General features: G+C 42.9%; 1 protein-coding gene across 2 annotated transcripts in view; it reads left to right on the top strand.

The window, feature by feature from the left end:
* SMYD3 (SET and MYND domain containing 3) overlaps window positions 1-15,667 on the top strand; it is a 278,654-nt gene that overhangs the window by 124,012 nt on the left and 138,975 nt on the right. For both annotated transcript variants that reach the window (XM_090031507.1, XM_090031508.1), the window contains 3 exons: window positions 1,917-2,024; window positions 3,188-3,245; window positions 13,102-13,238. In XM_090031507.1, coding sequence (XP_089887633.1) covers window positions 1,917-2,024; window positions 3,188-3,245; window positions 13,102-13,238 — 303 coding nt within the window. The remainder of the gene's footprint in view (window positions 1-1,916; window positions 2,025-3,187; window positions 3,246-13,101; window positions 13,239-15,667) is intronic.

The raw sequence follows: 15,667 nt of genomic DNA, 5'->3' as shown, positions 1-15,667 counted from the left end.
TCTAATAGGAATTCATAGCGTCAAAAATATTCTGATCTGTTGTGGGCTCACTAAGTTCTCTACAACAGAAGAATTGCTCTATTATTTTTCTTTACTCAAAAAAACAACAACAATGAAAGCAAAGAGCTGGCATTTTCTGAGGTGTGCCTTGAGGTTAAGGCAGGATCCCATGAGTCTAATGAGGTTGAGAATTATTGGTCTAAGGTATGCATTAGTTGTGAATCTAGCCTAATTTAGGAAAGAAACATGGTGCTTTAGTTTATGATTTACAGTTAGCTTAAATAAAAATGTTCTAAGCTTATGAGGCATTGACAACAGTGAAAAAATACCATGTGATCATATAATTAAAGATTGGACCATGATGTATATGTACAAAGGAACTGATTTTAGTTGCCCAAGTGGTCTTAAATCTGGTTTCCAAGTATTTGGTCTTTCAACCTAAATACCTTTTTGATGTTGTGTTGGTAATTTCTTCTTATTTTAAAGGTTAAAATCAAATTTTATAATATGTTACTATAGCAATAGTCTCATCATGCATCATCAAGGCTTGAACTCTGATTTTTATAACTGGATCAACACCCTTATGTGTGTTGTCCCAGAGAGGAGGGCAGGTGGTTGGGAGGCAGTTTTAGTAGGGAGAAGGGCACTTTAGAATACTTAGTTATTTTTTTGGCAGCCCACCAAATTTTGCTGACAGCCCAAGTGATAGAAGAGACATGTGTTTTGTCACTTCCCCTCAGTGCCTCTAACAGGTTGAATTCCAGCAAACTCTGAAGGGGAGTTTCGTGGGACAAATGAAAAGCACTTCGCTAGCTTGAGGCAGGGCTGTCAAGTGCCACACATCTTAGGTGATGCTCATACATTTGGCAAAGCTGCGGCATATTCCCTCACTTCAGCTGAACTGTCATGTGTTTTGCTGAGCTGGGGGATGATTGCAGGCATTTCTGTATTTTGGTAGGTAGACACTTCTGTGGTGCTGCTTCTATTGCTACTTCCCTTGCTGGATTAATGCCAGGAAGAAAGAGCAAGAAGCAGGGGCTGGAGTAGTTGTAAGGTATGGAGCCCAATATAGGCTGCAGACTCCCTCACTCTCACTACTCTGGGTACCAGCTGCCCAGTGCTCCCAACCATCAGATTTCCCACTTAGCTTTAGCACTTGTCCGCCCTCCCAGGATTCACCTCTCCCTCAGTAGAATCTGCACCAGCTTTTTCTTCATTTCAGTGAAGAACCTCTGGAGTTCCCAGCACCTCAAACCCCAGCAGTGCTATCAGCCTTAGTAGCCACCTGCCCAGTTACTCCAATAACTTCTCATTTAGATCCGTTGCCCCTCTCCCCAGATGCTCTCAAGCACCTGCCTCTGCCACAACTGCTACATTAGTCAAGTTGTGTGACCCAACATTGTCATTGCTTGGGCCAAGCTGTGTTGACCATAAGCATACAAATGATGTCATTAAGTAAATTGCATAAAACATTCTATATGAAACGGAACAAAACTTGACTCCTATGGCAAGGGCTTTCCCCTGCTGTGTGGCACCAGCTTGCTGCAAATAATGAAAAGGCTGAAAGATGACCAAGAGGGTTAAATGACCAAAATGTTTAGGTTACCACTGGTTCCCTCTATAGCAGCAGTTCCCAACCTGAGGTCATGACCCACATGAGTATTGCGGGGGCAATGCTGGCAGCGCCACACTCAAGACAAGCTGCGTCATGTGCCAGGAGCTCCCCGGTCCCTGGGCAGCCACTGCCGCACTCTGCTCCCAGCAGCGGGGCACAGCAAAAAAAGGTTGGGGACCACTGCTCTATAGTTTGTCTTATTAGTGCATGTGTTTGTCTAAAAGTATTCAGTAATCTTCCTGTTGGTTGTGGGTGGTTTTATAAATCCTTTTTTCTTTTCTTTTCTCCCCTAATATTATAGAAAGAAGATTGGCAGGACCACAAACGGGAATGCAAGTGTCTTAAGAGTGTTGAGCCCAATATTCCTCCTGACTCTGTGAGACTTGTTGGAAGGATTGTTTTTAAACTAGTAAGTGACATTGTGTTAAATATATTCAGCCCAAAAAACACTCTTGCACTCTACATTTTTAATGTAATTAAAGATTAGAAAGTGGAGATGACTGGGTAGATGAAAAAAATGCAAAATGAATTTTGCATTACAAAATCACTGATTAATTCTCAGCAATTCAGGAAGGATTGAGAAATATGAAAATGGACAAAATTATGCTTCAGGGACCTGTTTATGAAAGTGCTGTAGGGCAAAGAGCCTCTGTTGAAGCCAGTGGGATTTCCTCTCATGCAATGGCCATATAATGGAGTCTCAAAATTTGTCTGCCTGAGAAATGGAAGTCAAAGCAGTTTTTTTTTTTTTTTTTGCCATGATCCTTTACCAGTGAAACTGCTATGAGTTTTGCCATTGACTTTAATGGAACTAGGATCAAGTCATGTTTGAACAGAAGCAAATACAGAAGATTTGTCAGAAGGACTAGTGGTAGTGAATATTTTCTTTTGGGATGAATAGGTGCCATACTTTGTGAGCCTTGTTAGCTTAACTTTGTTGAATTTTTCTAACTCCCTTGAAAGCCCTAGTAAGCCTACAGTTTTTTGGACATTGTGATTCCATTGTAAATGTGTGTGGGCTAAATCCCATCATTGTTTGATCTGCTTTTGACTGGGGGGTTAAATCAGCAAGAGTTTTGCCATTTTTGCCAGTCTCAGTCAGTCTCATTCCCATATACAATATGTGTTTGGTGTGGTTTAAAGCTTTCCAATATGATCTATTATTTCATACACTGGTAAGTGTATTTGGCAATGTTGCTAAAGGACAATTAGGCGTATATTAATTATAATCACATGAAGTGAGCAGATTTCTTCCTTCATAAATTGTTTCCAGTTACAGGACACAGGCAAAAGTAAATTGCTAAGGACAAGCTGGTAAAATCAGGAAAATAAATTAGAGCAAATGTCATAACAAAAATTTTATTTAATACTTTTATGGTGGATTATAAAATAATGAATTTAGGAACAAAATAGATTTAATATTGCTCCTGCTACTCTCTTACTTACCTCACAGGAGTACAGCATGAAGCACCAGTTTGGGTTTTGGCAATAGGTCGAGCCATACAAGTGCTAATTATCTATCTATCTATCTATCTATCTGTCTATCTATTTATTATTTGTTTTTATCTTTAGCTTAGAGAATCAGCATGTCCTTCTGAGAAGCTCTACACTTTGGCTGATCTTCAGTCAAGTAAGTCATCACTAACTGTAGTGCTATAAATGTGTCTCATCTTCTGATGTTTACACACACACACACACACACACACACACACACACACACACACACACACACACACACACACACACACAGAGTCTTGCATCTAGTCTGAAAAATCATTCTGTATGATGCATGGAAAACAAAATAAAAACGGCAAAGTGTAAATGTACTGAAAAAAAAGCTTTTGCGATTCCTGAAATTTCTGTAGAAAAGCAGGGTGCAGACTTTATCCATCTCTAGTGTTAGACAATCTTATGCTGTGCAGAAGCGGAGGAGCTGACGAGCCCCGAGATGCGCGAGGCGGGAGAACCCGCAGTAACAGGCCGCCCGCAGCCCCGGAGGGCGGGGCGCTCACTTACCTGTTACAGGTGGGGGAATGACATGGGTGGTATAAAGGAAACGCCGGAACCAAGGAGCAGGGGTGCGGAACTGGAAGAGCCGGGATGGGAGCCGGACGCCAGGGAGAGCTGAGTGCGGCGGATGCACGCCAGCACTCGCTGCGCACGTATGTTCTGGGGCAGAGGTAAGGCCCTGAGAGACTGTGTGAGTCAGGGCTGCGACCCCAGACACTAAAAACCAGACTGATAGGGCCGGGAGTGGCTGGGCCCAGCAGGGCGAAGGGGCACAGTTGGACGGATTAGCATGGCCTTAGCGGTGAGGAACCGGGCAGTCCTGGAAGGGACAAGGCCCCAGATGGGGCAGGAGGCTCCCTTATAAGAGAAGGAAAAAGGGAGCACCCAGCGAGAAAGGTGGACTCTGCTAAGAGCAAACACCAGAGCCCGAAGTCCACAGCTCTGGACAGGAGCGGTATTTGGGGTTCTACTTTTGTTATTGTTTTAGTTAAGCTTTGCGTTCCCCAAAAGGGGAGAGGTGGAGGATTGAAGCAGTTCACAAGTAGCGGACTCACACGGAGGCCAGGGTGAGGGTGTAGGGGTGGAGGAGCCCTCAGAGCGATGGACCCTGCACAGCTCGAAGTCTCATTTTTGGACGTGCATGTGTCAGACAATACACTGAACTGGAGAATCATCAAAGTCGTGGCAGGCAAGTTGGACATGTGCAGCCCCTGAGTGAGTACTCCACATTGCCAGGGAACCTAGTGGGACGGTGGCAGCCCAGGAGACGCACTGACACGTCCACATATGCCCATCCCATGACCTACAGGAGTATGTAGAAATTTGACTTATTAAAAATATATTTGTTGTCCTTTTTCCATTCTTCCCTTCTGTCCTCCCTCATCCTATCTGTTTCAGTTTGTTGTAAGTTTGTTTCTTTTGGACAAAGATTCAACAGAAATTCTAATGAAAGGAGAAGTAAGACTGTTCGAAGTTCTCAAGATTTTCTTTTTAACTTGGAAACTCAATTGTGGAAAAAAAAATGATGTTATGCCAGTACGATTCTTGTATTTCCATAGGTTTCAGCTACTCGTTGGTAGTTCTGCTTCCTAATGTTTTGAAGTTAGACTACTGCTAAAGTAGACATTTCTGATCCTTTCAAGCTTAGAGTAGCTCGAAATCCCTGTCATCATAATGGTAAAAGGAAAACACAGTCCTAATTTAGCCCAATGCAGCAGAATAAAAATTTAAAGGAACTCTGTCTAGATTAATACAAACCTATTTCTTTCCTTTTTAAAACTGTTCTAATTTGGTAAGAATCCATGGTCTGGACCTTAAATAACTTTATATCTGTAGCTTTGCTTGCCATGTCAGCCAAAGTTATTCTATTACTTTTTGTTTTCCTGTTGTAGTCTCTGCCAACGTATTCATCTTCTTTCTTCATAAAAAGACAAGGGAACATTAAGGCAATAGTTTAGGTGAAAAATGAGGAACAGAATTAATTATTAATCCACATAGCCAGTAGAACCTGAAAAACAGCATTTTCAGTTACTCTAGTGAGGTGACTGAACAGTGAATCTCAGGAGGATCCTACAGAACTGAGCTGTGAGTGAGTAAAATGATGCAGAGTTTGTGAACTTCTTCAAAAAAAACAACAACTTATTGATAAAATGCTCACTTGCAAGAAAATTCAGGAACTGCACAGTGGTGTCTGTACTCTCACTGGTTTCAGAAAATTGGTTTCATTATTAGTTACTTTAAAAAGAAACAAATCATACAGATAAAATGTATCTACTGTCTCATCCCTGTTTGCTCCTAGAGCTTTAATTCTAGGACGTCTATTGTGTCCTAGAATTAAAGTCACTTAAACTCAAAAGCGAAGCTTCTTTCAAAGGTATGAGGTACTAGCCAAAAATGCTGTTTTTGGAATAGCACCCAAATGAGCTATGACCTTAAGTCAAATTGTGTGCTAAGGAAATGCTTACTTTTTGGCCTTACAATTTTCTGTTGCATTGATTAGAGCATTTTTAGGGCTGAGGAGTTGGCTAGGGCACCTGATGCCCAAAAGTTTTTCCAACAGCTCTGTCAAGTGTTGTTATCTTTGGCAGTCCCTCACAATTGAGGATGGTTGTCTTCCATGATTGTCTTATCTGGGGTTCAAAGATGGCTGATGAGGCCAATCTGGGATTGATAGACTCTGCTGCAACTCAGACGTGTTTCCATGCAGGGTGGGTGGCTCTGGATTCTTGATTTGATCTGCAGTATGCCATTTCTGCCATTCCTGCTTTTCCAGCTCCTGTTGTCATCATAAGGTTTCAAAGTATGGAGATCCTTGCAGCAGACTCTTCCTCCATTTGGAGGGGTCCCAGCCATATAATTGATACAATAAAAGAAATCACAAAAAGTTTTGTCCCTATTGTAAAATACATTTTAAAGATAGCAAGTTGATCTGTTGTGCCTGTTTTTGGAGGACTTGCAGCTTGCTCTTGGGAGTTAGGTTCTTTCAGTTCTGCCCAAGTTTGGTGGTTGCTGGAAGGGGCGCTACTGAATTAGACAGCAGTCAGGGGATTGCACTGCAACAAATATTTTAGAGTTCGACTTGGAAGTAAGTGTTTCTATGCACAGGTGCATAGTCAACTACCGAGCCTGGTCAGATGTCACCTTTTTAGAAAGCATCTGGCTGCTTTCCTGAGAGAATGTGATGGGGTACTAGAATGGGTCTGGAGCTGGAACATCAAAGTCACCCCCTAGTGGCCACCTGGATCCCATCTTGCTTGTCCTCTCTGGATCCCACCCAGTTGTCTCACCTGCCATGCTTTAGTATTTATAATTAGACAGGGAGGCTGCCTCTGAAAGGTCTTCATTTCAGGTCTTACATCCTCATCTGGGTTGAGAACCCCTGGTCTTGACCTACTTTACTCTGGCTGAGACCCTCCACCGGAGGTCCAGTGTCCCAGAGTCCTAGGCTCCCAGGCCTCAGCTCCAACCTCACCCTTTGTGGGCTCTGGGCCTCTCAGCCACAGGCTCGCCCTTCGTGGACTCTGGGCTCATGCCCTCAGTCTTTTCTGTCTCATACCTTCAGCTGACAGCAGTGTCCCCTGCCCCCTTCAAAGAGTTTAGGACCTGGGATGCCCCTAACACCTTTCTCAGGGTTCTCCTTCTCCCTTACAGCCACAAGTCTAGTCCTCCAGTTCAATTTAACACACACGCAAATATGAGCATCCACTTCTAAACAGAAGTGGATTGTTTGGATTGTTGACCCAAAATGTTGACAACACCACACCATGGCATGGTCCAGCAATTTCTGGTCGTTTCCCCTCTTATGCCAGAAACCATGACAGATAATTGCAAGTGAAAACTATACTTTGTGTTGCGTACTGTCCTAAAGATTGCTAGTGCTGGTAGAGAACTTAAATTCAGAATGAAAACCGCTTTGATTTTTCAGAAGATTTTTTTGCTTTTCATGTGTTCTCACAGATAGAGGTTGTAGATAATATCCCAAATGTCCCAAAAATAAATGCTGGGCGTGGTCGACACTGCTTTTGTCAATATTTGAATAGTTTTTGACATGGAATTCATGTAAAAAATGAAGTCTTTACATCAGTGGTGGTCATGATATATGCAGTCAAAGCCTTTCTCAAACATTTTCTTAGGCAGAACAATGAGCTTTTTTTTCTTCCTTGTCTGGTCCTAGAGACCAAGACCCCTTAACAATCCTTAATGTAAGATGCAAAGAAATCTAATGTTTAACATCACAACTGCAAGTAAGTATCATTTCAGAGATTAATATTTTACTGGCATTTTTGTTTTCCACCAAGAACTACAATGAACCAGCAGCACCACTACCATTGTTTAGTTTTAGTTCACACCATCACTTTTCAATAGTATGAGAGGCTTTGTTAGATAGATAAATATTTTCCTTTATTTTCTATATGCACCACAGTGTTAGATAACTAGTTTGGCTTTATATCATTTTATTTCTTAGAGCCAATGTATTCCTCCTTTTTCCTCCTTTTTGAAGGTATACTCTCCCAATTCTATTATCTGTACAATGTATTGTATATTTTGCATCTGAGATTAGAGGCCTGAAGTGTGTTACCTTTTCTCTTCTCCTGCTTTTGCTACTCTTGTATTCTAAAATGGTAGTCATACCTACAGGTTTAAAAATGCTGAAGATTTTACATGTTTGATTTCTGTGTAAGATGTCTCCAAAAGTGTACCCTGATTAAATAAAGTAAGACTTGGTATGCAGAAAAGAGAACATTTGTAACAGTTTTTTGCAGATACTTAGCTGATTTCCACTAGAATCAGTAAAGATGCATAACTAAACCCTGTGAATAGTTTAGAAAACTTTCCACAAACCTTTTATAACAGGATCTGGCTCAATTAAACAAATTTCTAAGAACATGGTCTGAAAGCATTTACAAATTCTGTGTTACTTTGATTTTTGCTTTGGTCTCAGGATGAGATGCAAAAACCTAGGTCTTGATCATTTGCCATTAAAGATCACATGGGAGTATTTTCACCAGAATTGTAAGCTGTGATACCCTGGACAAATTCCAATTTGGGTAATTGCATTCTGCTTCTCTCTCTAAATTCTCCCTGAAGTTTCAGTTGGATGCAGTATTCTTGTTCACATCTGTCCTAAGCTGTAGCATCCCCTTGCACTGAGCTGTTAAATGACTGCTGCTTTCCATCCCGAGGTGGTTTCATTTCAGTGTTAGGTGAAGTGAAACATATCTTTATAATAAATACATACATTCCACAAAATGTATGTGCATCATATGGGACATTTTTATAAAAGCAAAGTACAGTACTAGGTTCTTTTTTGAAACTAAAGCTTTAAGGAAAAAAACAATTCAGTGCTCAAACTAGTGAACATTAATGAAGCTTGTGACCTTTTGAAATGTTTTTAGCTTTTTTTTTTTTTAAGTCTACTAGGTGGCTTGCTGTTGCAGTGATGCACACAACCTATACTTGTATAGCTGTGTCCAGGGGAGAATTGAGGGGAGTTGTAGTGGTACAAATATACCCTTCTCCTTCCTACCTTTGATTTGTGGTTCATCCAGAGTTTAAAACTGGAGGTGCCTGCAGTGATGGAGTCACTCTAACTTACTGGCTCATTATAATCTTCCTGATTCCTTCTCAACTCTTCAATCTACAGGTGTTAATAAACTTCTCTCCTTTTTTAATGAACTTAATGGTTTCAGCTGTAGTTTCTAAATCTGGGAAAGTAATAGCAAGCCTGGGAAGGGGGTTCATTTGTAGCAGAGTGGAAACCTGATATGGTCACTGCTGGTTATCTATAGGTAGGCTGGTAAATCTGGTGTTGTACAAAACTGCAAGTATAGACTTAATTTGCATTATGCAGCTAATTTTGGGGTGGCCAGCAGTATTTCTAGAATGTCCATGTAAGGAAGCAGTCTGAAAGTAAGTTTGTATGCCTTCTGCCTTGAAGGATGGCTTTTGCTCTCTTGGGATCTTCTAAGGCAATCCTCCTATACACAAACACACAATTGCCACTAAACAAATAAATAAATGAATGTGCCTGCCTGGCCTCGAATGCCAGGTCTTGTGCGGCTTTTGCTGGGATATTCTCTGGTGTTCGCCTCACCGTCCCTGGTGGTCCATTGAGTCTGTCTTTCCTTCTGGTGTGGTTTTCCCCAATCTTGCCTTCCATGACTTTGAATATTATTTCAGTGGTGGGTCCAACTACTGGAGGTCTCTCGATGGTGGGACATCTATCTGGTGGTCTTCTGCGAGGCTCCACCTTCCCTCAACCTCGCCTTTACACCCAGCCTTGATGGGTCACAGCTGTTCTCCTGGTCAAGCTCCTGACCGTTGAGACCCTGATTACTTTCACTGGGGTGGTCCTCTCAGCCAACACAAACAGCCTGCAGTACCCTACCCGGGTTGCAAGGCCACAGCCCTTTCCCTAAGCCTAGCAACCAACCCCGAGGCTAAAATAGCAATCGGGCTCCACGAGCTCTGACCTTCAACCACTCCACCTGCGGGAAACACAAAATACACAAGAAAATCACCGGTGCCCTCTGGAGGGCCCAACTGCCCCTTGACCAGGCTCCCTCTGCCTAGTCACTAACCACCCGCCCTTGATGCTCTGGGTCGGTGGTAGGCCCTACATGTGACCGGGATGACCAGTAGATTCCACCGCAATTCTTCTTCCTCGTTGCCCAGCCTTTCATCTTTTTGGACCGCCTGTGGTCCTCCGGTGGCTGCTGGGCCTCTTGTCACCTGCTGGATTGGCGCTATGCTGCTGAAGGCCGTGTTCTGCAGTTCTTCGTGCTGCCCTTGTCTCTCGTCTCCTACCTGGTGCACCTCTTCGGCTCTCCCGGTGCCCTTAATGGTCCCACCTGGGTAGGTGCTGAGACTTACGTTGGCCTCTCCAGCCCCTCTGCTATAGCCACGGGTGTCGGGGTCTTTCTGTGCCCCTCTGTCCTTTTTCCCCAGGTTCCCGGCCATGAGGAGCCGCCTCTGGCTCACAGCTCCTTCTGCTGCAGCCAGTGGTGTCTGGCTTGCTGCGGGCGTTGAGGCATCCTCCCCCGCTGGGGAAGCAGCTTCTGGCTCCCTTTGCTCTTGCAGGAAAGGTGGAGAGACGCCTCCTGCTGGTGCTCCTGCCGGCGCTGATCTGCCCCCTTCCTCGTTGCTGGCGGCCTGTTTTATTTCCGCCAGCCGGTGATTGCGGCTGACGTCACTGGCTGACTGCAGCTGCATAAAGACGCGGCTGATGAACCGTGTGGGTTCCTCCGTGTGTTCTGGCTTTGCCGCGGGTCCCGCTGCAGGTGAGTATCTTTCTTTACTATTTTTTCTTTCCCCTCTGGGGTTTCCTGACCCTGGGGCTCCCCCTGGTATTTTGGTGTCTTCCCCTGTGACAGTGAACAAAGAAAAATTCTCATCCCTTCTCTGGACAGCAGAAGAGGTCCTTTAGCTCTGGCCCTGTACCATTGCATGGGCATTCCTGATAGTGAGCTTATCTGGGATTCAGTCTTCCTCCTGGCCACCAAGTATAAAAGGGGTGGCTGCTGCTTCACAGTGTGCCAGTCACTTCTGGACTGCAGTTTGCTGGTGCATGGATCAGTCTGCGGTTACTTCTGGTCTGTGGTTTGCTAGTCCATGATCTAAAAAGGTCGGGAACCACTGCGCTAGCCTACTACTCTCTGATCTCTCCTCTGGAGTTTTAACTGCTAGTGGGATATACTAACCATCTGCAGCTGGACTTCTACACCAGGGTTATCTGCTCCTTCTTAAAGGGCCAGACCTCCCTGTTACACAGACTTCTGTGGAGCTGTGTGAGGATCTTGGAACTGAGGAAAGTTTGTATCAGTCCAAAAGTAAATTACTATTGTCACCAACATGAAGTTGGTGAATTTGGCAAGTCAGCTGGTAGAGAATTGAGAGGAAATTATTACTGCCTGCTACCGATGAGTAAGCCATGTAACTAGTGTGGACAGAATAGTAATGGATTTTAAGAATACTGGCTCCCCTAACTGTGATGGGGCCATTGATTGCACTTTGTTCATAGTTTGCCCTTCTCAAGGACAAGGAACAATGTCCGCCTGATCCTCATTTCCACCTGTCTCTGAGATGCTGTCAAACAAATGTAGATATCTTCCAAAATTAAGCTTCTTGCTGTAGTTATGCCAAAAGTTAACTTAAACCCTAATATGCTCCTAGGGCCAGCTAACTGCATGCTGGGCAAGCATCTTTTAAGACTGAGCTGGAATGAGCAGTTTAGAAAATGGAGTAGGACATGTAGAATGAAGAGTTTGGTACCAACCAAGGGCATATAAAGTAACATGCAAATGAATGGGAAGTGAATAGGGAAAAGGGGCGATCATTCAGGCCTCAGGAATTGTGGGACTGAGGTGCAGAACTGTCTAACCACAAGCTCAGCAACACGTGCTTCAGTTGCATCTTCACTGCAAAGTGGGTGAGTAGGAGCCTGGTCTTTAAAGTGAAACATGAACCTTAATTCATACAGTTAGCTAGGCAAGCGAGCCTGGGATTAAATGTTTTGTATGTGGAGATATTTTGTAGGAGACTTTAATCGAAACATGGGTAAGAATGTAAGGTAAACCTCTAGGGTGAAAGTAACTAGTATGGTCAAGGCTAGTTTGTTTTTTATAAGATGCATGTGCTTGTGTTTCAATATATCCCAAGTATGTGTATTGAGACATTGTGCATTGGCAGTTTGACTCACCTGTCATCAGTTATGATTATAGGGCAGGACATCTCTATTGTTGGAGGTATAACTGCTTCAGTAGAAAGCAAGAGTATTGTCTTTCTCTTGGACTGTTAAGTTTAGCATTTTGTGAAATATTTCAGAATCATAGAAAGTGGAAGGGAACCTGTATTATGGTGTTTATTCCAACACTGTATTCTACAGGAGACTAATATTGGTACATACCTATTGTCTTATGGTTGCAATTTCTAAAGGGTTTTGATTCAACCTTCTCTTATGAAAGTCATATTTATTTTGCACTGATACGGAATACTAAAGCAGTAGGATCAAATCCACCACTGGAGCAGGTAGCTGCAATTTCAGTGGGGCTGTAACAGTGGTGAATTTGATTAGTAATGTATAATAATAAACTCCCACTTTTAAAATCTTCTTCCAAGCTTTTTTTACACTGATTGATATTTAAACCCATTCATATTTCCTTTCTCCCTCAATGTTTCTTTCACCATAACAAGCAATAAGGAAGAAGGAAGTGCAGGTGAAGTCATGGGGCACTGAACAGAGTTAGAAACCTGGCTTCCATTCCCAGCTCTGTCATTCACTTGCTGTTTGACTTTGGGGCACCTAATGCACAGCTCCCATTGCCTTCACTTGCAGGGTTAGGTGATGAGCTATTCTGAAACTAAAGCACTAAATTTCTCTGTATTTCAGATCACACTTGAAAACAGAAATAATTATGCTCCAGTGCATAGTATTTTATTTTAGATTGTGTTTATTTAATATGCAGAAATATTTACTTAAGCTACTTCTGGTTCTACTCAACCTTTGGTGCATTATTCTTGACTTTATATACCATGATCTCTGTACTCTGTAAATTGCTTTGGTTTTCTCTCTGGCAGCATAAAACATCTTTGCAACCAGTTCCTGTGAAGAATGTAATATTAATATGCCTCAGTGTAAGGAGAGACAAACTATTGGATAACATGCAAACGTATCTTTAATGTAGCAAACTCACCTTGACTAGTTTTTTATCTAAAATCTTGCATCTGTTTACACATCTGTTTTATCTATAGACTTTTGATCTTTTGATCACCATAATGCATATATATATTTTGCCAATAGCAACCTGATAAATGCTTCTTTATGATATGTAGCTGTCAAAATAGTGGAATATATTTGACCTCTTTCACAATTAAATTTTGGGTCTGAAGTGTCTAGACTGCACACCTGCCATTGGTTGCCTTTAAGATGTTGGCAGAAGGTTTTGTTTATGTTTTGGTTTCCTTATTTCTTTCTTTAGATATTGAAAAGCTAAGTGAAGAAATGAAAGAGGGCCTTGGGCACCTTGCACAAACATTACAGCTTTATTTGAAAGCAGAGGTCCAGGATGCTTCTCAGCTGTCACCTGCAATAGACATTTTTCAGATCTTCGCAAAAGTAAGTGTTAAAACTGATTTCTGAAAACTCCATAAATTATCTACTTTTATTCTTGATTTATTTTTTGGGCAGGTGTACAATAGAAAACTTTTTGAGAAAGCAGCGATAGATTACAATGTCAGGTTAAACAGTAAATTTTATTCCACTTCAGTAATTATTTAAGCAAATCCTTCTCCATTAAACAGCAGGTTTTCTTCTGACAGGATTGCTACTCAAATTAAAAATAAATAATTACAACAAAAGGCTTTTTTACATGAACACAGACATTTTTGGTGTAATTTAATAAAAATGGATGCATTGGAAATGACTTAGGTTGATTAATGAGTAATTTCTTTTCCAGCTGTATTGCTTTCCTTTAAAAGATATAAAAGAGGATACAGTTATTATTCTTCTATCCAGAATATTTCTGAAAAAGTAGCTTTATATTTGGTCATTTTGCTAATAAGTGTTAAGATGTTATTTAATAGCATGTTGCGTTCCACAGATTTTGATTTTTGAAATAACGTAATGAGATGATTAGAGGTGGAAGTCTGAACATTTCATTTTCTTATATCACTTAAAAAGTATGAAGTGTCTTAAATACCATTGGCTTTTCTAGTTCATATTTTTTTGCTTTGGTTATGGGAAGCTCTGATAAACAGTTCTTCTAGAAGTACTGTGAATGGAAGATACTTATTATTTTACTTAAGAATGCTTTTTGTAGATTGATTAATTTGTTTACATGTACCCCAACATGAGATTTCTCTCTCACCTGGCTTAGCTTAATGTATACAATTGTTCAACTATGATGTGCAACAGGGACCCTGGACTGCAGGGCTTCTGTGGGGTTCAGATCTAGACCATGGGACTTCTGGCCACAGCTGCCAGAATTTCTGTGCTGGTTTCAGCAGCCAAGGAGTTAATGCTGCTACCAGAGACATAACCACAAGGGTCTGTGCCCTGGGGGCCAGGAGCGGCTGGCAGCTGTGGTGGCTGCCAGTCTTGCACCCTGTGCTGTGTTTGGCACTCTGGTCACCCAGTCCTCATTATGCTACTGTCTGTGATGGCTTAACCCCCATACCTGGGGCAGCCAGAGCCACTGTGTCAGTGTGGCCAATATACATTGACTATTTAACCATTTACAGGCTGCATTTGGCCCACAGTTCACTGTTTGGTCAGTCTTTCCTCAGACTTTATTCCTTTGCTGAAACAAAAAGGTAGTGCCTTTTAAAATGAAGTTTGAATGTAAAGAAGTATCTCTATTTTTTGGCTTTTTGTTTCATGATTAACATTTTTCATCTAACGATGGAATCTTTTTAGAAGGTTGAATTTGGTAACTTAATGTCAGTTTTGTCATGCTGAACAAATTTTGCTCTGATGCAAAGGGGTTATACAAAGCCTTATGACCTGGTGAGGGGGCTGCGGGTGCTCGACCACCTGGGCGACAGTGATCATCGCCTGCTGGAATTCACCATCCAGCGCAAGGTGGCAAAGGCATGCAGTAAGGCAGCGCCCCTAGATTTTAGGAGGGCAGACTTCAACGAGCTAAGGAGGATAGTTGGAGAAGCGCTGAGGTCCCGGAGGGGAGGGGAGCCAGGTGTCCAAGGAGAGTGGTCGCTCCTTAAGGAGATGATCCTCCAAGCCCAAAGGAAGGTAATCCCAACGAGGATCAAAGGGAGCAGGAGAGCACACAAGCCTCCGTGGCTCACCAAAAGCATCCAGGAATGTCTCTTTGCTAAAAAGGAGGCTTATACCCAATGGAAAGAAGGGGTCATCACCAGGGAGGACTATTCTGTAGTTGTTCGGGGATGTAGGGGGGTAGTTAGGAAGGCCAAGGCAGAGATGGAACTGGGGCTAGCTTCCCGGATTAAGGACAATAAGAAGTCCTTTTTTAAATAACTAAGGGGTAAAAAGAAGGTCCCGGGTAATGTGGGGCCTTTGCAGGACGCCATGGGAAACTTGGTCGTCACACCAGACGGCGAAGCTAACATGTTTAACGATTTCTTTGCTTCCGTCTTCCTAAGTAGGGACCAGAACAGCCACCTCCCCCTTGGGCCCCGGGGGAGGCACACCTGGGCCACGGGTTAGCGAGGATTTAGTTAGGGAACTTCTGGAGGGGTTGGACATATTCAAGTCAGCTGGCCCAGATGATCTCCACCCTAGAGTTCTAAAGGAACTGGCTGAGGTCATTGCAGGACCCCGGCACAACTTTACGAGCACTCGTGGTGCTCTGGTGAGGTACCGGAGGACTGGAAGAGGGCCAACGTGGTTCCCATCTTCAAAAAAGGCAGGAAGGAGGACCCGGGAAACTATAGGCCGGTTAGTCTCACCTTGATCCTAGGCAAGCTGTTCGAGAAAATTATGCTGGCACACATCCATGAGGGGCCAGCAGGGGACTGCATGCTTAGGGGCAACCAACATGGGTTCATCAGTTGCAGGTCCTGTCAGAC

This window comes from Crocodylus siamensis, chromosome 1, assembly GCF_052110815.1.
Source record: "Crocodylus siamensis isolate JL-2025a chromosome 1, ASM5211081v1, whole genome shotgun sequence".
Taxonomy (NCBI): Eukaryota; Metazoa; Chordata; order Crocodylia; family Crocodylidae; genus Crocodylus; species Crocodylus siamensis.
Note: the sequence above shows the minus strand (reverse complement) of the source record. Positions and strands in the feature narration are given on the sequence as shown.